Here is a 21,440-nt window from a genome sequence, read left to right as displayed (position 1 = left end):
AAAGTAAGTCGCTCTGGATAAGGGTACCAAATGCTGAAATGTAGAAGAATGGTATCCCTATGACCTAGAGAACATGGCTAATTTGTGTTCTTGTATTTCTGGTCATGGTCGACTGTGCCATCATCAGGATTCAAATTTCCAACTATGGGGTGAACCCTTTTCTGTTGTGCCAATATCTGAAACCTGTGATATTTAGAAAGGCTTCTAATGATATGACACTGATATCATTTTGCACACTATGCCAGCATGTTTATGTAAAAACATGTTTATATTTTCTATTTCAACTGTTATATATTCCATATAAGAGCAAGTGAGAGTTATTTTACTCTATAAGATCAGTGCCAAAATAGCAACAGCAAGACCATTGGATGATCTTACTAAGCAAGTAAGACAGATGGAAAATTAGTATTGGCATTAAAGTCACTGTTTTTCAACAGTTTTCATTTCCTATCAATATTAATACTTTGTTAGAGGTACAAACAGTACTGGAAGATAAGCAGACAACCATCCAGGACACCTAAACCAACTAAATAAGGTTGACGTGAATGAGGACATAAGGACTAAATGTGTTAGATAAGGTTTAGAACTTGGGACCAGTCTCAGACTCCATCCTTTTTTCCATGCTCAGACTCCATCCAATGTTTTCTCGTCATTTGTATTTGTACATGTGTCTCTCTCTCTCTCTATATATAGAGTACCTCTGTGTTATTGGTCCCTTTGCAAATGCTCCTGGTTTTGAGCTGCCTTCCATAATCATGCTGTTCTCTGGTCCTTTCAGCATAGGCCTCTAGGTCCCTCTTTTGGAGTTTTCAGTGTTTCTTTCTTATCTGTGTTGCTTATCTATGCTTATTTCATTGCAGATAAAAAGGCATAGGGAACCACACAGATAACAATAACCTAGTGTTTATGAGTTCTGTGTTTTGGGTGCAGCACTTCTCATGTGATATTGTGGGTGGAAGGGCAATGATTTAGGTCAATTGGCTTATTTAGAAGACAAAGCAAAATCAAACCAGACACACACACACACACACACATATACACACACCTGCTTTCTTTATGAACACTCCCGAACAATCTGAGGTCTCCAGCCAAGAGATCCTAGTGGTTATAAGAACAAGAAAACATAATTGGGGAGGTGAACAGCAACAGGGAAATGAATCAAACCAGAGGAAGTTAACCATTATACTGTAATTACAAAGGCAGAAGCCTTCTGGGTCTAAAGAGGCAGTTAAGTGAGGCATTATGTGATTACTAACCAGCCAACTATTGTTGATGAAAAATATTAAAAAAACATGCACATGCTTAGTCATTATATGGAATTTTTGCCTGCCATGTAATTCATGTTTTTTGTTGTGGTATTGTTTGATCTGCTAATGTAAAATCATTTAGCCATGTTAGTTTGCTCATGGCCTCATTTTTGTATGTTTTATGTATGCAAAGTTAAAACGATTCCATAGTGTAAGTGTATATATCATATGGATATGATGGAAAAATACCTATTCACGACTGAAGACAAGACTTAAGACTGCTCACTAGGAATGATTTTGTCTAACATTAACCCACAACTTTTGTACTATGTTTCTTATGTTCTGTAAAGTTGCTTTGAGACAATGTCCATTGTTAAAAGCGCTATACAAATAAAACTGAAATGAACAGAATCGTGATTCATACTCTGTCTTCATTGGTTGCTGACTTAATCTGTCAATTAGCAAAGTCAAGATTCTACAAGATGTGCATTACAATAGATAAAACATTTCTATATAATAACTGACACACTGGTGACTTAGGGGCTTGTGTTGACCTTGTAGTAGTATCTGTCATGTGAAAAATGTTTATGTGGAGGGTTATCGCTTTCAGAGATTAGTGGATGTCAAATGCTTTATGCCTGAAACTGTGGCAGTTTGTCCATTATCTCCCATGACTACTCCCTGCAGTCACGAAGGAACTGCGTTTATCACTTTAGCACATCTGTCAGAGCCATGCCTGCCGCCAGGCTCAGTGGCACCAAACAGGAAGTGAAGAGATTTGAATATTTCCTGGAGTGGGAAAGTTATTTCTGCATCATCCTCAACAGAGAAAAAAGCGGGATGAGACTTTATCTCTTTCACATCCTCAGTACAGTCATTTGATTAATTTGAAATATAGAAATATAGGTTTTATCATGTGTGCTTAGGGCTAAGCTAAAAGTTTCATATCTGGGGTTTATTTATTTATTTATTTATTCATTCATTCATTCATTCATTCATTCATTCATTCATTCATTCATTAAGTTGAGCAATGACCTGTACCTGGCCAACAATGGAATAATTTCCATATTTCTTTGGCCCCTTGCTCCATGCATTTCAATAAAGCATGAAATCCCCTTTTTGGATAGTGATTAAAATTAGACAGAAGTTAATATTTCACTTAATATTTCACTCATGTCAGAAAGTTCCTTCCCAAACAATTTAACCTTGCAGCCACTAACATGAAACACACATTTTAAACATTGAAGTATGGGCTATAACGAAAAACAGTATAACTACAAGTTATCTAACACCAAACAAAGAAAGTTTTATACAGTGCTAATTGTATTAAAAAACTTATAGCAAGTATATATTACCAGATTGTGGTTCTCCACAGCTGGAGAGGATTTTGATCTGAAGTGCTGAGAAACAGGACGGCCTTGATTGCGATCCAAGAGGTCTTCTGCAGAAGCCGATTTCCCTGAGCTTCTGGCTGGAACAGCTCTTTCAAAAACTTCACCCAAGCTTTGTATAGCAGGGGCACTGGGAAGATAAGCCAGGGTTGGACCTGCAACATGGCTTGAATTTGTTCTCTTTGCTTGCCTTTCTGGTTTCTGTGGTATAAATGCAGACTGATAGATGTCAGATTGACTCTGAGTTTGGGGGTTCCTATTGGGGTGCAAGGGATATGGTGCATTGGTTGTAAAAGTGAAAGCCTGGCGAGTAACTTCAGAGAAACCCTCTCGTCCTGGCTCCTGAGGAGAGCCCACGCTAGTGCTGGGGGTGCGGCTTTGTGAATCCATGGGCAAACAGGAAGTCGATTGCATGTAGGCACTATGAGGACGATGAGGACGTCCATCCATCCGTCGACCAGTCTTGCGTTCAACATAATCAGCCAAAGCATCTTGCTGCATCTGCTTTAAGTCAGGTCTTGAGGTAGCCAATTTAGTACCTGCATTACGAGTGGCTACAAGTTCAAACATTCTTCGTCGATCTGCAACACTTGTCTCAGGAAGCTGGAATTGTGGTGGTGCCTTCTTTTGAAATAAGCTAGACTCTGGATCAGAAGTTCCAACCTCATGAATGTTCTCTGGCTCAGAATATGACAATTTCTTTTGTTCCATGGTCAATCGTTTCCGTCCGCATATTCGTGTAACTGGAGGACCCACAGGAGGGACTCTTGGAAGCTCAGGAGCATTGGTCTTGTCTGGTAACTCAACAGGAATAACATGCCGTTCTTTAGGAGTGTGTGGAGAGGTTGTGGGTTTGGGGATCATGTTGGGTCCCTTTCTATCCAGGGACATGTGCTTCGCAGGCACAGGAGGAGGGTTTATGTTCAAGTCTCTTCTTCGGAATGAGGTGGATCTCAGTACCTTGGACTGAGCATCCTTGATGCTATCTCTGTATGCTCGATTAAAGGTGGTGTCAGGAACTGTAACTGAGATGTCCTGATGGTCTTCTTTCCATTGGATGTCTTTGCTGTTTTCTTCAAGGTGAAAAGTGCTTTTACTTCTATGAATATCTTTGCTATTTTCCTCATTAAGTTGGAAAGAGCTCTTGCTTCGGTGTAGGTCATGTGGTTTCCTATGTTGGGCTTGGCTAGCACTTATATACCTTGGCTGCATATCCTGTGATGATTCTGCATTTCCCTCATTGGTACTCCAACTTCTCCCATGAGGAGCATACCCTTTTTGCGAATCTTTCAGCCCAGACATGGACCTCTTGGCACTGTGGGTATCCTGACTTGGATAAATTGAGGAGCTGTAATTGGAGAAGCTCTGGCTGTGACTGTGACTACGTGGTTTGGTCTGCTGTCTCTCAAAGTGACTGATTTTCTCCATTACTGACATGCTACGTTCACTTTGGGTGCTGCAATGGCTAGTAGTGCTCTGTGGGGTAACACATCTCTGGACCTCTGCTAGTGCATTCTCAAGTCGGGTTAGCGGATGATCCAGATCTTGGTCCCTCTGTTGACAGGTGCTGGATTCATTGTGGAACCTTCCTGACGTGTTGATTCTCTGATCACTTCCTTGAGGTTGGGCATGTTCCTGTAAAACTTCACACGATGAGTAAGATGGTTGTGGATGGACATTCTGTTCTTGACATCTGCTTGGCTCCTCCTCTCTAGGTTGTCTGTAGGATTCCATAATATCCATCCCATGTGAGTATCTGGGTTTCTCTCGAACAGGGGTGTAAGGGTCCTTTCTTTCTTGGCCTATGGACATCATTGGGGGCTTGGACCCTTGTGTTTGGAAATGAGACCTGTTATAGCCACATTTGGTCTGTGGCTCATCTTTCAACTGGTTTGGTTGCTTAGGCTGTGGGAAACCAAGCGACTGGACAGAACTTGAGTATGATGCAATGCTTTGGTATCCATTTTCTGCTGCCATCCTAACACCAGAGTCTACTGCTCCACAGTGTTCTTTCTGAGGAATAGGTTTGCTCTCCTTGGCAAGTGCTGGGTACACACTACTAGAGCTGGGGTTTGTAGTTGGTATCTGTGCAAAATGGGGCTCTGGCAGTGGAACAGGGTAGATGCCAGTGGGTAGCATGGCTGATCCAGGCTGTGATAAAGGTGGAAGGCTTTGTTTGGGTTTAATTGTTGGGCTACTCTCAGGACTCTTTTCGATTACAGTGTGAAGCTGACCCTCTATTCCAAATGATGCCTTTCCTGATGCCACAGAGCCACTGGAATGATGCCAAGAACCCTTGTGAAGTGCCCGCAAAGACCGAGCCTGCTCAAGACTGGACCATGAGCTGGGCCGTTCATGGTTCCGGGTGGCTGCATAGCTGTCACTACGTAAGGGAGGTGAGGGTGCCCCCTTTAGGTTTTCAAAAGAGTTGCCATTGTGTGTTTGGCCCCATCCTGGTCCTGCACTGTGACGATGAGATGTAACTGTGCCACCTGCGCTGCTTCCACTGCTACTGCTACTGCCACTGGTACTGTTGGAACGGTGACAAACCTTGCCCTGTATGCTTCCACATCTAGACTGTGCTTTGCCCTCATTAGTTTTTAGGATTGCTGCAGAAAGGACCTCATGCTCTGAAGACATGCCCTGTTGAGAGTCATAAACAGTGCGGACATAGCGAATATCTGCCTGATGCATGCCCTCTGCAGTTCTATGTTGAGGAACACTGTCCATGGAGTATGAGCGCTCCTTGCTAAATGACGGCCCAGCTGCAAGGTATTCTGGGATACTTGAGCTGGTAGAGAAGGAACTGTATGCAGAATCACGTTTGCTATGCAAGTGGTCAATGCTATTGGAGGATTTGGAGACTGACAGCTGATTGCAGGAACTGTAAGAAGGATGTGAATGATCTAAGCTGTCCATACTTCCCCTTGAACTGTACTGGTCTGGACTTTTCCTTAGAAATCCTGCATCATAAGCTGACAGGTCTGTGGTGGAGGCACTGTGATTAAAAAATAAACAGTACAGCTAAAATTTGTGTGTATATAAGCTATATAAGTATATAACAAAATGTAGAAAAACAAAATACAGAAGAACATATCATGGTGCTTCACAAGTTAAGAATCCATCTGTAGGGTTAGTAGGATTATTAAATTCTTTTTGTTTTTAATGTATATATCTAACTCAATATGTCTGTCATCTTTAAAATTCCATACACAGAATTTACACTTCAAGGTCATACAGAACGTGTGTTTTCATAAGGTGACAGGCCAGCAAAAGTTAAGCAGTATGCAATAGCTCTGGTTATTAAGATGTTATTGGAATCACATAGCAATCTTCTTGGAAAAATGGACAGTGCTAGTACTATCCTTTGTGTTCGTTATGGGTCCTGGTTAAATTAATGATTGCTTTGAACTTGGAGCCACATCAAAGAGAGTAATTTGGTTCCTGTTTAGAGATAATAAAATGGGATATCTTTAAACAAGGTGGTATTATTTTCACTCTTTGGGTGTAATATGATTTTCCTTTGAGGACTAGACAGATTTTCACATGTTGAAATGTAAACAATAACACTGTCAATCTAATAAACATTGGATACATTTACTTTTCTCTTTAGATATTGTTATAACATCAAATTGACTCTGACCTGGTATGGTAGCTTTGGTGCCAGGGAGCCCCCATGGCACCCTGGGATATCTGCATCATGCTGTCAGAGTCCAGAGGGCCGTCACCGAGTTTAGTGGAATGCCAGGAATGGGGACGGGACCCAGGCTCACTGCTCCTGCAACAGAGACAGAGATGAACACAGCTGCCAAAGGACAAAGCAGATGGGGACAAGGCAACACTGTTCACTGACGCACATGTCCAAATTGTAATATTTAAAACTTTGGACACACCTTTCTGAAGTCATATTTTCATAATCTAAAACTGATCTAAATCTAATCATAATCTAAATCTTTCCCCCCCATGAGCCCTGCTTTCCAGTGTTTTTTAAGTTCCTACCCCATCCCTGTTGTCATATTATTGCCTATTATTAAATGGAAAATAAAACCATAAACAGGAGGTAAACACAGTGAACTGTAAGAAACAGAATTCACTTTACAAATCTATTGTCTAACTGTCCTTCAGGAAACCATGACTGGTTTCTGACCATAACAAGAATGCAAAGCAAACAAACAGTGTTTTAAATCACTGTCCAATTATAATTACAAATAAAACTGGTTAATTAATGTATTCCCTAACACATTTTTTGATTCATTAGACTGGAGGTTAATGGCATGATCATCATTTTTGCCCAGCACTCATACACACATAAACAAACACACAGCTTGGAAAATTCTGCATTGATGCTAGTCTGTGGCCTGTAAGGTAATTACAGAAGTATATACAATATATGGTACCTAGAAATCAGACTTTTTGGTAGTTGTTAAGTGGATGTTAAGTGATTGTTCTATATGTCTATTGATGAATGATGAAGTAAATCCAACGGATAGGCAAAAGTATACTACATAAACCTAACTATAAGAAACGACACTAAAACTGACTATAAATATGTAAGAAAGTAAATAAACAGTGATTCAGTCCTGATCTTCTGACTAAACACAGGACACTTAAAATTGGGTGGATAAACAGGAAATGGTCTTGTCTACATACATAGGAAGAACTATGCAGTTATCTCATCATGGGCAAATAATGACTCTACATTTCTTACATTTTTGCTCTATCAAGTAATCAAATGTCCACTTGTGGTTTTCAGAAAAACAGCTGAACATCTGAACAGGGTTTTACTTTATCAAAAAGCAAAATAAAAGTTTGTTAAATTAAAATAAATTCCAGCAATGTTTGGAAAACATGTTATGTAAATGGTTATGCAAAAACATTTTAGAGCATTCTAGCTTCTTCACTATGCAGTTCACTGATGCCTGATACTGTATATGTAGGCGTTAGATAAAGAACGAAACATGGCAGGGCAAGCTGTTATATTAAATGACGTTATATTAAGTGAAGTTGAATTTGCGCAAGAACAAGACATTTAATAAACATCAGTTTGGTCAGATGCTTATTGTTGTGAAACGTACAGAAAAAAACAGTCAGATCCTGTTATCTTCTTACAAAAGCTATAAACATTCAATCCATCACTAGCATCTCATTTTTCTTTTTTTAACTGTACTGAAAAAGGAAAAAACCAACATGTCATGTTACAGAGAAAAATAAAATCACATAGTCTTCTGTCCAGAAGACTTATGTGTGGTAATCTTACTTTTCATTACAAACCATTCACACTAAATACTCTCAATCTTACTGACCTATCCTGTTCATGGTCAGGTCTGGAGAGATGGCATGGGGTGATGAGGGAATACACCCTAAATAGAATGGACACCAGTCCATCACCAAGTACACATACATTAACACACTTCTTCATAACACAGTGCAATTTTATCTGAGCCAACCCACATACTGGGTTTAAAAACATTACATAAATAACACATAATCCAGTACTTATTTGGTTGATGCTTTTAAATAGGCTACGTTACACTTGATACTACTGAGCTGAAGGATAAGGGTCTTGCACAAAGACCCAACAATGGTAGTCTGGTGGTGTTGGGATTTGAACGTACAACTTTCTGACCTGTAAGATTCAAAAACTTCTACCACTGGATTACCTCACACTAAAAGACTGAAATTAATCAATGCAAACTAACTTAGCTAGTTTTGGTGACTCAAAGCATTGAGTTATAGCAAGGATGGCTGTGTTCAAATCCCAGCACTGTATTCAGGGTCACCACAGCGGACCAGCCGTAACTCGTATTTGATTTTGTAACAGGTTTTATGCCGGATGCCCTTCCTGATGCAATTTTAACCCCCCTGTGGTTCCCTGCCTAGGAATCGAACTCACGGAAAAAGCGCAAGATCCTGCTGCTGGACCACCAGGGAAATGGAAGCTATTACAGTATTTTACTGTAAATATGTTATTTTAACTCTCAGTGCCGGTCCCAAGCCCGGATTAAATTGGAGGGTTGCGTCAGGAAGGGCATCCGGCATAAAACCTGTGCCAAATCGAAACATGTGGCCCAAATGATCTGCTGTGGCGACCCCGAACATGGAGCAGCCAAAAGAACAACGACAACAACAACTGTAAATACGCTATTTTACAGTAACCCTTTTGTCAGTAAAAAGTATAAAATAACATATAATCCAGTACATTTGCTTATTTGGTTGATTCCTTTAAAAAGGCTTCCGACTCTGGTATCTTCAGCTCAGTAGTATCCTGCGTTAAAATTAAGTATCCTTGTTTAAAAGCATTGAAGAAATCACCAAATGTATTGGATTATGTGTTATTTAATACTTCTTACCAGAAACTGAAAACACTTTCTGACAACATTACTGTAATATTTACCAAATTTTTTATAGTATACGTTTATATCAGCATGTTTTTGTGAGGTGGGAGGAAACCAGTGAACCCAAAGGAAACCCACATGGGAATATACACAAAAACTCCACAAAGACTCAAAACATCAACCCTTGGACCCTATAGCTGTGAGGCAGGAATATTACCTGCTGAACCATCATGCTCTCAACACTGAAGACTCCCTCAATACTTAATAAATAAATGTCTCCTTACAGAAAACATAACCATATCAATGATTATATGTTGTTCTTTGTTAAGTAACAACACATTTAAACAACAAGATCTATTCAAACCATATGAGCATGTGAGCACCTTGTAAATGAACCGCTACTATAGAAGCAATAATACTTATACTTGTCAGAGCTACTTGTATAGAAAATTAATCAACACTGCAAGATCAGATTCAGGAATTTGTCAACGCTGTAGTGAAAAAAAGAACAGACACAGATCTCTGTGCCGGAATAATGGGGGTACAACTGCCCCTAAAGCCCCTACTGACTGTTATCCAGTGCACTGAGCAATGCTACTCAAAACACACACACCATTCTAGCAGCCGTTACCTGGACGTGAACCTGAGAACCCTGGAGATGAGACCGTTGACACCGGTCTCTGCCGGCAGCTTGCACAGCGCTCCATCAGACCTGCCGAGCTCAGACCTCTTCTGCTTTCTTCGCAGTTTCCTGCGGTAAAACGAACCGAGCAGCTCCATTCACTCCTTCTCTGCTAAACTCTGGTGAACAAATGGCGGAGAACAAGCAGTCTCCAGTGTTGACCAACGTGAAGATGCATACCGTCATTCAAACATGCAATTAAACACAATTACGATGCAATTAAGCATCATTATGAACCAGTAAACATCCGGTCTCTCTGGAACTAACCCTGAGAATGGGTCAAGAGGATAAGGGAGAGAGAAACCGTAAGCGAAAGGGGGCTAGAGGGAAAAAAATTCAACACACGTAAATAAAATGAAATGAATTTCATTTACATGTCCTGCTGCAGTTTTTCTAGATTGAAATCTTGGAAGTCAACGCTAACACATGATAGGGTGAGCATACACACAGCTGAACAAAGGGAAGTCTGTGTTTTCATCTCTCTGTCTGTCTTCCATGTCCTATTTTCTTTCTTTTTCTATCCTCATCTGTCTTTCAGCATGTGACCCCAGTGTAATTTCATGGGACACATCACACCCTGAAGGTGGCCCAGCCACTGAAAGGGGCTTGTCTGGGGTAATGTGCCTGATGTGTATCTCAGCTTCATTAACAGATAATTGACAAGGATTTCAGAGGATTTTTGCCTCATGGGGAGAGACAGCCATGATGCACCAGGTGACTTAAAAGGGCAAAATGCTGGAAGAATGATAGCACAAGCCTCCAAACACACACTGTCACCTCTCTTTCAGCTTTGACACTATGACAGATTTCTGCGCTGCTCAATGCTACATTTCCTGGGAGATTTTACCCTTGAAAACACAGACCCTCTCAACGTAAGCCGAGCCCCAGGAATGCAGAAGATCTGATACATACACACACACACTGTTCCAAAAAACCTACTCTTTCTTTCCACGTGTCTGTTTTGGCTTCATTCTAAGGCTTTCTCTCCTGCCACCTCCCTTCTTAATTCCCTCACTCTGTCCTCTGTGGTCAAGCTCTAACAGGGTGTGTCTGAGCGCCGAAACTTTATCTAAGCTAGGGGAAACTTTGCTCCTAAATCTGTTTTATCTGAGGAAACTGAAACTTGAGAGAAGATTAGACAGAGGGAGGGAGAAAGAGCGAAGAGAGCGGATGGGGTGAGGACAGAGAGAACGCTCAGATACAGTCTGCTTGCTGACTGAGAGACGTGATCAGCATTCCCACTGCACTGTTTTGGACTCACAACTCATTTCCTCACACTATCTCCTGGTCAACTTCTCTTGACCTGTGAATCTTTCAAGCAATTCTGTAATACAGTTGCACTTTTATTTTACCAACGATCTTGGTTGTTTGTTTTTATATGGGAGGTGTGTATGGCTCATGTGTGTAACCAATCAGCTGTATCATTTACTGTTAGTGTATGTGTATGGCTCAATGCAACTCACTGTTGTCTAAACACTGGACCTTAATGATCTATGATAATCTTCTATTATATAAGTAATAACATTTACCTGTCCATTGCTGGCACACACACACACACAAGCTGCACTAAACCCTTGTAGTATTAACACTTTAATAGAGTTGAATAGAGACTTTAAGAGTATTAATCTCTGTTTCCAGCACAGAGAAATTCTTTTCTTCTCATATCCCAGCTTATCAGGAAGCACAAGATGAGCCATGATAACAGCACCACTGGAGAAGAGAGGGTTAAGGGGCCTTGCTCATGGGCCCAACAGTGGCAGCGCTGGGGCTTGAACCACCAACCTTCTGACCAGAGCCTTAACCACTGAGCCATCAGTTCAAGTTGGATGAATCATCAGATGCAAAACATCATAGACCTTATATTATATACATTCTCTGCAAAATATGTGGTCAAGTTTCTTGTTTGAACACACATACACCCAGAACACACAAAGATCTACAAACATGGCTGCTCCAGACTACAATTCCCACCAGTTTATTTGTTCACAATCACCAGACTTTTAACCATGCACACCAGTTCATAATTACACCTGCACTATATGAACAGACCATAAACATTCAGTCAGTTGTGAAGTAATGCTCAGTTTGTCTTTTCACTCTTGACATGATCAAAACTTCATGCTATTTGTACTTTCCTGGTTTTGATTGTTTCCCTGTCTACATATTTACATGTTTGTTTTGCCTAGTGAGTCCTCATGACCCTTGTTTTGACTTTGACTTGATCTTTGTCAAACTGTTGAATTGCATTTGCAAGGGACTCACCGTTTGTGGCACCATTGCAGTGTTTCTGACATGAAGATGTGGATTCTAACCAGATGTGTAATGAAATAATAAGTCTGATCAAACAGTGCATGAATTCTAAAAATATCATTGAGAATGGATTGCTGGTGTTTTTGTATTAATTCACTCTGATTGCTGTTCTCACCCTGTCATTAACCCTGAACAAGACTTCCCTTTTTAGGTTATGAATCCTTTTAGATTTTTCTGTGTACTTTTTACTAAAATGTCCAGAGTGGAACATCTCAGAATAGAGCACTGCTAACTCCAAGATTAAAGATTACAGTCTGATGCACATTCTCCGAACATGACAAAGCAAACACAAATAAATGGCTACATTCCAGAGCTTGCTTTTAGAGTTGGGTTTTAAATCAAAACCCCTGACAAGCCACAGTGAACATGGCCAATACACATACCAACACTGCCAAACTTGTGATTCTTCCCTTGTTGGGGAACATGTCAAGATACGATATCGGAAACCAGACAAACCGCACTATTATAGTCCTGGAGAGGAGATCAACAGTGACCGTCCCTCCCAGACTCCCACGAGGACTTCAGATCTTAATCTCCTGCCAATTACAGAGAGATTCTGTCACTACCATGCTATCCTGGTCCCAGAGGACATAAGAATGTAATGTCCCCAATGACAGATGACTTCCCAGGGTGGGGACAAGTCCAGGGAGGAGAGGAAACAGAATGAATTCAGGACATAATGTGTAGTCTGTGTTATGGGCTCGGTATGCATGGACTTCAGGAATGTGGGGAAGACACTGGCGGTGAACTGTATGTGCACTTTACATCGTTGCCACGGTGTTAGTTACTAGGAGGGACCCAAAGGGGAGCAAACTAGGATAGTAAAAATGTGGGAGAGAAATGAACAAAGTCAGATGGAAAGACAAAGAGAGGTAAGAGATAAAGCGAGAAGAACATGAATGATTCAGAGAGCATGGATACAGTTTCTGAAACCACCACAGAGTTCATTTGAGCTGCACGGTTTCATTTAAGCTGTTTAATAAATAAAATAAATAATAAATTAAACACAATTTAACAGGATGTTCGAATGCTGTAGCATTTCAATTATTTCAATACATCGAGGTCCTGCACTGAACCCTGACCTCACCTCAAACTACAAAAGCAACTGCAACCCAGGTCTCCTTGCCCAACATCAGTGCTTGACCTCAGTAATGGTTTTGTAACTGAATGGGCAAATTCCCCAGACACTAGTTAGCTAGTTCGATTTCTTTGTGCACTGCTTCATTGACTAGACTAGAAGAAGGAATTATTTCTTGTCAAACTCTCATTCGAAATCAAGACCATAATTTGCAGGACCAAAGACTAAGACTGAAGTCCAAGTACAAATGGCAACAGAGATAATTCAAATATCTTGACACCAGTCTTATCTCTATGAATGGATTTGAGACCAACAGCCCTACCAGATCAAAACTAAAATATTTTCTTAAACAAGTGCATGAACAGTGGTCACTGCATGACCCACACTGAGAGCAAAATTACCCCTAATTTTTCATATACCCTTCATATATGCAGCTCCCCCTGCTGGTAGCCCTGGTACCTACAAGAGGGGACAGCAGCTAGTCATTCAATCAAAACAAAAGCATTATGATCCTTAAGAGTCATGCCACGTCACATGAATAACATGTTAGGGTGTTTGGGCTACCACAAAGTTTTCCAGGAAATAAATATTTATTTGTAAAACTGATACAACTGACCAGACACTTGTCAGTCATTAAGTCATCATGCTATCAGTCATGCATAGAAATTTTATGATCCCGACGAGTGCAAACCCATAAATTAAGAAATGAAAACTAGTAATTCAATTATGAGAAAAGAACTGCAGCCACATGAGCGCTCGACGGGTTCATCTGTCTGGATATAGCTATAAAAAAAAGCCATTAAAGTTTTAGTGCAGGTCACACTTACACGGGAAAGGATGTTTAAACACACACACATGCTCACAAAAGACAAGGGCACTTTTTGTTTAGAAGTGATATCTGGGTTAGGGAAGGAAACTAACTTTGTTGGTCTATTAAAGCATTTTATGAACGTGGCGTTTTTGTGAAACTCAAACACAAAAGGCTGTTCGCAAAATGGGCTTTTAAGTTTAATGTAGCGACGCGGCAGAAACAGAAGAACAATTCGAGAACCTTCTCTCCCCATTGCCATAGTGATGCCCCAGTCCTGAATTCCATGGGTAGAGGCACTGTGGAATCCAGCTGCCGAAGAATTTCCACCATGTGACCTTAGGACTGGCACCTTATTAGGGCAAAAGATATTTAGGGAGCAGCCGCTAGCTGCTATATTTATGGCATGTCTGCATGGTACCAAAGAAAGTATGCAAGAAAACAAGCTGAAGGGAATATGGATATCCTCCACTGAAATGTGCGTCAGTTCTTGTTTCCTGACATTTTAAAGGAAGATGCACTGACGTTAGGATTGACCTTGGTGTGTGACGTAACTAAAGGGAAAAACGCTGAGCCGTAAACAGCTGAGGACAACAATCGACTTCCTATCTGTAGCACACACAGACGCAGGGTCATAAACATGAAACAAACAGTCCACCAAATTACCCTGGAGAAATAAATATGGTATACTTTCACAGTGAGATATTCAATAGGGGACTAGGGGCACACCTATCAATGAGGGGTATAATCATGAGCACACGCACACACATTACGGACAATCTAGAGATGATAGAGAATTTTCTTTGTACTCAAGTAGGACTCCAGAGTATCCGGAGGAAACCCCTGAAGCACAGTGAGAACATGCATCTCCAGGCACACAGGGCAGATGTGGGAATTTGGCAACAAACTTGACTTAAAAAGTATCTCATTTTTTACAACTGTGCAATTAAGTGTTAAGGACCTTGCTCAGGGGCCCAGCATTGGCAGCTTAGTGGACCTGGGGGTCAAACTCACAACCTTCTGCTCAGTAGACCAACACCTTAACCATTAAAATACCACATCCCCAGAGAATTGAGGCAAACATGCTAACCACTAAACCACTTTATCCCCCGTGTGCACACCTATAAAAAAATTCATATTTAGTATTTTAAATGTATATAAATGTAAATCTAAAACGACATACAGGAGTGGTATTATGGAATATATAATGGAGTTCAGGCAGACCAGAGGTTATAGCAGCGGCCATCAGTTCCAGACCCGGGAGACCAGAGTCCAGCACAGGCGATTTAACTGTTCAGAAAAAGCTGACTGACCTCAATAGTTAATGAGTTTAAAGGTTTGTACAAGGAAAAAAATACCGAGAGCAGATTAGGGTAGACTCTATTTCCTGTATTATGCTGTTTATGATGGAAACTGCCTCGCTTAATATGATTAATTGGAATTACATAATCATGTGTAACAGGGAGTGTCTTCTTTTTTTAATTACAAAAAAAAACAAAAAACAAAAAACAACCCAGATACACAGATTTCATCAGTGTATGTTTTCATCAGATGACCCAGGGATGATAACGCTTTATTATAAAGACTGTAGTAACTGAACCAATGTCAGGTTTTGGAACAAATAATAAAAGTAGGTTTCTTTCATTTGGAAGTATACATTAGTTTGATCTCTACTAAGCCATCTTAGGCAGGTTCACAGTAATGGACTCGGACCTTATTGTGAATAAACACACACACAGACCTGTGTTTGATGCGTATCTGAACTCCTCCGCTGCATTGGTTTGTATCGACTCGATGGCAGGGTGACGCCGTGAGGGACTCAGAACAGCATAAATCTGCACAGTGCTCTCTACACACACACACACACACACACACACACACACACAACACACACACACACTTAAGATAAGTGACCAGAAGGTTTACTTTTCACACCACACTTTACACAAACCAATAACTTATAGGAATACTGCTTTTCCTTTGACCAAATCCTTTTATTCTATTCTTAAATATTTCATATTTTAGAGTGCCTACATTATCACAACAAAATAACTAGAGCATTCATTCCATCTTTTCAGCCTGAATATGAACTCCTTTTCATATAATCTGGCTGTAGCCATATATATATATATATATATATATATATATATATATATATATATATATATATATATATATATATACATAACAAGTCTGTATTGTTATGGTGTGTTGCTGCAAGCTGTACACTAAAGAGTCAAATTCTGCCAGGGCTACATTAATTTTGTAAAGCTTTAAGGATCATAATCTAACCACTTGGGCTAAGGCTCTGAACTTTATACACTGTATTTCCAAAAGTTTTGGGACGTCCCTCCAAATCATTGAATTCAGGTGTTGTTTTTCAGGTTTTGGACTTGGCCCCTTAGTTCCAGTGAAAGGAACTCTTAATGCTTCAGCATACCAAGACATTTTGGCCAATTTCATGCTCCCAACTTTGTGGGAACAGTTTAGGGATGACCCCTTCCTGTTCCAACATGACTGCACACCAGTACACAAAGCAAGGTCCATTAAGACATGGATGAGTGAGTTTGGTGTGGAGTGTCCTGACCTCAACCTGATAGAACACCTTTCGGATGAATTAGAGTGGAGACTGCAAGCCAGACCAAAAGCATTAAGAGTTTTTAGCTTTCACTGGAACTAAGGGGCCAAGCCCAACCCCTGAAAAGCAACACCTGAATTCAATGATTTGGAGGGGTGTCCCAAAACTTTTGGCAATATAATGTATATTCAGAATAGATGAACAGTATCCACACAAGAGTTATGGCCAAAAGTTTGCAGACACATGACGATCACATACGTATCTGCTTGATGAACATCCCAATCCAGATTTAGTCTTCCAGTTGCCGTTATTATAAACACCACTTTTCTAGGTAGGCTTTCCACTTGATTTGTGTGGATTTGTGTTCAGTCAGCTACAAGGGCATTAAGTGAAATCAGGCACTGATAATGTTTGATGAGGTCTGGGGAGCAGTCAGCATTCCAAATCATCCCAAAGGTGTTCATTGGGGTTAAGGTCAGGACGTTGTGCAGTACTTCTACCTTCAACCTTGGGAAGCATGTCATGGGGCTTACTGAAATAGGTTTGGGCCTCTTACTTCCACAGAAGGGAAGTTGTAATACTACATATAACCACATCCTGTACAATTAAGTGTTTCCAAATTTGTGGCAACAGTTCAGGAGAAAAAAACACATCAAGTAGTCCACATACTTTTGGCCACAGTGTATACATTTTTCAAATAATGTAAATAAATAAACTTAAGACTTTGTTGCTCTCTAAGGTTAACAGAATGCAGAACTGTTTTTTGGCTAGCTGTGGCTAATGCTTGGCAGATTAAGACAGTATTTGTCCAAGGAGGCACTAGACTGGTCTTTTCACCACTAATTCTCATTCTCTCTCTCTCTCTCTCTCTCTCTCTCTCTCTCATACACACACACACACACACACACACACAGACAATCACAAAGCCCGGTGATGTGTGGTTTGTGAAGGATCTGGCAGACTGTCCCTACCGGATACAGGTTCAGGACTGTGTGTGTGATACCAGTGTGTGTGTGTGTGTGTGTTTTAAAACTGTGTGTCTTTTAGTTTCTGTGTTTGTAGATAAACAGGTAGTAAAGCCCTTAAATGAGAATCTGTTTATGTTGTATATTTAATGTTGAAACAGCGGGTAACAATTCTGTCAAGCTGAGGATCAGAACTATCATAGCTTGTCGTAATATGGAAGTGTTTTCTTGGAGTTGGAGAAAAATGCTGGACTTTGAGCTGGACTTTTGATTTTGTGCAGGTGTATGAGAGAGAGAGAGAGAGAGACAGAGAGTAATAATTTCCAGAAAATTCCACCCTCCAAAAAATAAGCCTGATAAAATAATTAGCACAAAAAATCCAGGAAGCAGCTCCAGTTTATCGTGAGTTAAAACATGCTTACTTATGCAAACGGTGCTGAATGTTGTTAGTGCTCATTATGTAAGGAATAAAAGAGGACAGGAAATAATCATCAACATGGTGGTGTGATATGGCTTGATGTGGAACAGCAGCATGTTTTTCACCTATGTTACACGTTGTGGAACATCAGTGAGACGAGCTAGATCCTGTTGCCTCTTATATTATAGCAACTATAAATAATCATCCCCTTATCAGCTTCTCTCTCCTTAAATTAAATCTTGTTTTGCCAAGAAAGCATAAAGCACATGGCAAGCCCTGTCCTGAAGACCTTCTCATGCTGGAAAAACCTACTGCTGACACTGAAGACTCTTTTCTTAAATGTAAATCTTCCCCCATACTAGTCCCTGTGAACAAGTTGATACTACTGAAACACTAAAATATTATACACCGATCAGGTGAAGTGAGTAACACTGATTATCTCCTCATCATGGCACCTGTTAGTGGGTGGGATATATTAAGCAGCAAGTAAACATTTTGTCCTCAAAGTTGATGTGTTAGAAGCAGGAAAAATGGGAAAGTGTAAGGATATGAGTGAGTTTCACAAGGACCAAATTGTGATGGCTAGACGTCTGGATCAGAGCATCTCCAAAACTGCACCTCTTGTGGGGTGTTCCCAGTCTGCAGTGGTCACTATCTATCAAAAGTGGTCCAAGGAAGGAACAGTGGTGAACTGGAGACAGGGTCATGGAGGGCCAAGGCTCACTGATGCACGTGGAGAGAGAAGGCTGGCCTGTGTGATCCGATCCAACAGGCAAGCTACTGTTGCTCAAATTGCTGAAGTAGTTAATGCTGGGTCTGATAGAAAGGTGTCAGAATACACCGTGCACCGCAGTTTGTTGCGGGTGGTCATAATGTTATGTCTGGTCGGTGTAACGTGCATTAGCATAAACCTGCAATTTGCTTTTTAGTTCACATGACTGTCAGAGCTACTGATACAGAAAATTAATCAACACCTGATCAATAAGACTGCAGAAACCAAATTCTGCAGGCAAAATCTGTAACATTGTATTAACTTATATTATATTTGATATTTGATTGTTGTCTGTTTGTTCAGTTACATTTCAGCATGAAGTTTGTTTAGTGTTATCAGCATCACACACACACACACACACACACACACAAACTATGCGACACAGCACCTTGCCACCACTTCTTAAGGTGATTAGGTCCAAAGTGCTGTGAGAAAGTCATAAAACCGAATGGTATCACACATTTATCTCCACAAACGCCTGAAAGCTATTTCCTCAGTGCAGATAAATATGCTTCAAGTTCCTTTCGTAAAAACCTGAAACCTAAACTTTCATAGTGCCATGACAGGCAAAGCACATATTTTATTCATCATCATACTTTTAGTTAACATTAACAACACTCAACACTTCCTTAATTCTTCTCAGAGTCTAAAGGTCATACAGTTCACAGCCAAAAAAAAAAAAAAGCATAACCCTGCTGCCAACTCCTCACACACACCTCCTTAATAAAACCCCCAGGATAGAGGATTTTAATCTTATGGGCAAACCTTCAGGATTCGGTGACATTGCAAATAAATTTCTCTCTAAGTCTAAGAGTAAATGACTTAAAAATTTGAGGGAAGCGATTTTATTAGTTTTATTGTATTGTTTCCTTTTGTGTGAAGTGTGTGTAGGTGCTAAATATTTAGAAATCAGGTCCACTTATAGTGATAGAATGTGTTAAAAATGAATTCAAGACTACAACAAAACTGGATAACTTAAAAAAAAAAGACCAGACCATCAACAACTGTCCAGTTTTAATGACTCTGAGCCCACTGTTTCTCAAGAGGAACACAATGTGATCTTCTGCAGTTGGAGACCATCAGTCTCAAGGATGAACACTGAGTACTGAGATGCTTTTGTGTTCATCACATATGTACACCTGATACACCTACACCACAGTCAGACCAACTCTCATTAAACAAGACCTGTATACCCACAAAGCTGCTCCTCACTGGATGCTGTTTTAGATGCTGTTCTAGAGACTCTAGAGCCTGTTGTGTGTGGAAACCAGCAGTTTCTGAAATACTTCAATCAACATGTTTGGCACTGCAAAATCACCATGGTCAAAGTCACTAAGATCACATTTTTCCTCATTCTGGTGTTTGATGTAAACATTAACTGAAGCTCTTGACCTGTATCCACATGATTTCATGCACTGTGCTGCTGCCGCATGCCAGGCTTATTAGATAACTGCTTGAAAGAGCAAGTGAACCTAATAAAGTGTCCAGTAAGTCTACTCTGTCCTGAATGTCACAGCAACAAATGTTCTGGTATTAGTCGAATAAATTTACTCAAACCACTAAGTACAAGACATAATCCTAGGTTTTCAAAAAGGTCAGTTGTGCTGTTATGTCATGAGGTTTCGTTTCAGCTAGAACACATCCTGTCATTACAGTGGAACATCAGTATATGAATTTGATTCATATATTAAGACAAAAATTTGTATTGGGAAACAAATTTTTTCCATAAGAATAACGTGAATGCAGATCATCCGTTCCAGCCACCCAAAAATATGACCAATGTTACCAATATGAAGCGTATGTAAAGTATATTACTGCTTATAAAGAACTGACCCAAGCCAAGCATTCCATGTTAAGGAAGGTCCTCACAGAAAGTGGTGCCACCAACCCTAGGCTAAAAATAGAACAGACCACCCACGCCACCAATCTGTCAACAACAAAAAATCGAGAAAAATCACACAGCTTTGGAGCGCATGCCGAAGGCAGCGTTGGTATCGTGGGTTGACTCTTTCGAAACAGCTTTCACTGATGGAAAAAAAATGAGCAAAATTCGTAAACTCGCTTCAGTTGGCTTCGTTTGGATTTCCAGTGACGCAAACAAGTTTTGAGCAGCTTAACTTAGTCGGCGTTTGGCTCAGTTCGGTTTGTTCGCATGGCAATACAAACTTCTTGCAAAATTTCAATTCTTAAGATGAAAATTTGTAAGGGAGGGCATTTGTATGCTGAGGTTCCACTGTATATTACAACATAATGTCATAATATTATACAGTATGTGGCCCTGACCTTCAGACCAATATATGAGTGGCCACAAAGCAGAAAGGACATAGTTGTTTGTTAGGATGTGTTTGTTTGCTGTAGTATTATCTTTTTTTCACTGAAACTAAAGAGGTTATCACACTGGTCACGTTTGCTGGGGTCTGATCGATTCCAGCTTTGTTTCAGACACTTGATTATAAAATCCCTGTGCATTTGCATTCATCTCTCAACCTAGATTTAGGTTTTTATGTTTGCTTGTATGTTTTTTATTATTTTATTATGCTTTCTGCTGCTCACAAACTGTTTTTCATGTTTCACTCTGTTTCATGGTACATGTGTGTTGTGAAAACTAACATTGTCAACATCGGCTAAAACACATATTCAGGTTATTTTATTTCCTGAATATGAGGTGTTCATTCATGGGAATTGCAGCATAGTTCCAGTGCAACTGATCTCAGAGGACAACCTCTGAGTCTCGGGTTCGGTACCATGGTGCACTTCCTGGTCCAAATGACAGCTTTTACATTACCAGTGTTTCATGTGAACTGTACTCTGTTTCGGACTGAACTGCCAATGTAAAAGCCCCCTAAAGAAACTTGT

At 40.3% G+C, this 21,440-nt stretch overlaps 1 protein-coding gene across 5 annotated transcripts in view; it reads right to left on the bottom strand.

Annotated features, from left to right (window-relative positions):
* Nucleotides 1-21,440, bottom strand: part of shroom3 (shroom family member 3) — a 76,403-nt gene that overhangs the window by 13,225 nt on the left and 41,738 nt on the right. For 2 of the 5 annotated variants that reach the window (XM_058416481.1, XM_058416486.1), the window contains 4 exons: nucleotides 15,593-15,700; nucleotides 6,282-6,416; nucleotides 2,603-5,636; nucleotides 1,046-1,098 (listed from right to left, as the gene is read on the bottom strand). In XM_058416481.1, the coding sequence (XP_058272464.1) occupies nucleotides 1,046-1,098; nucleotides 2,603-5,636; nucleotides 6,282-6,416; nucleotides 15,593-15,700 (3,330 nt within the window). Of the gene's footprint in view, nucleotides 1-1,045; nucleotides 1,099-2,602; nucleotides 5,637-6,281; nucleotides 6,417-9,604; nucleotides 9,769-15,592; nucleotides 15,701-21,440 lie in introns of those variants that run through there. The other 3 variants (XM_058416482.1, XM_058416485.1, XM_058416483.1) reach the window with 2 other exon arrangements.

This window comes from Hemibagrus wyckioides, linkage group LG18, assembly GCF_019097595.1.
Source record: "Hemibagrus wyckioides isolate EC202008001 linkage group LG18, SWU_Hwy_1.0, whole genome shotgun sequence".
NCBI classification, from domain to species: domain Eukaryota; kingdom Metazoa; phylum Chordata; class Actinopteri; order Siluriformes; family Bagridae; genus Hemibagrus; species Hemibagrus wyckioides.
The sequence above is the reverse complement of the archived record's forward strand: the minus strand, read 5'-3'. Positions and strand labels throughout refer to the sequence as shown.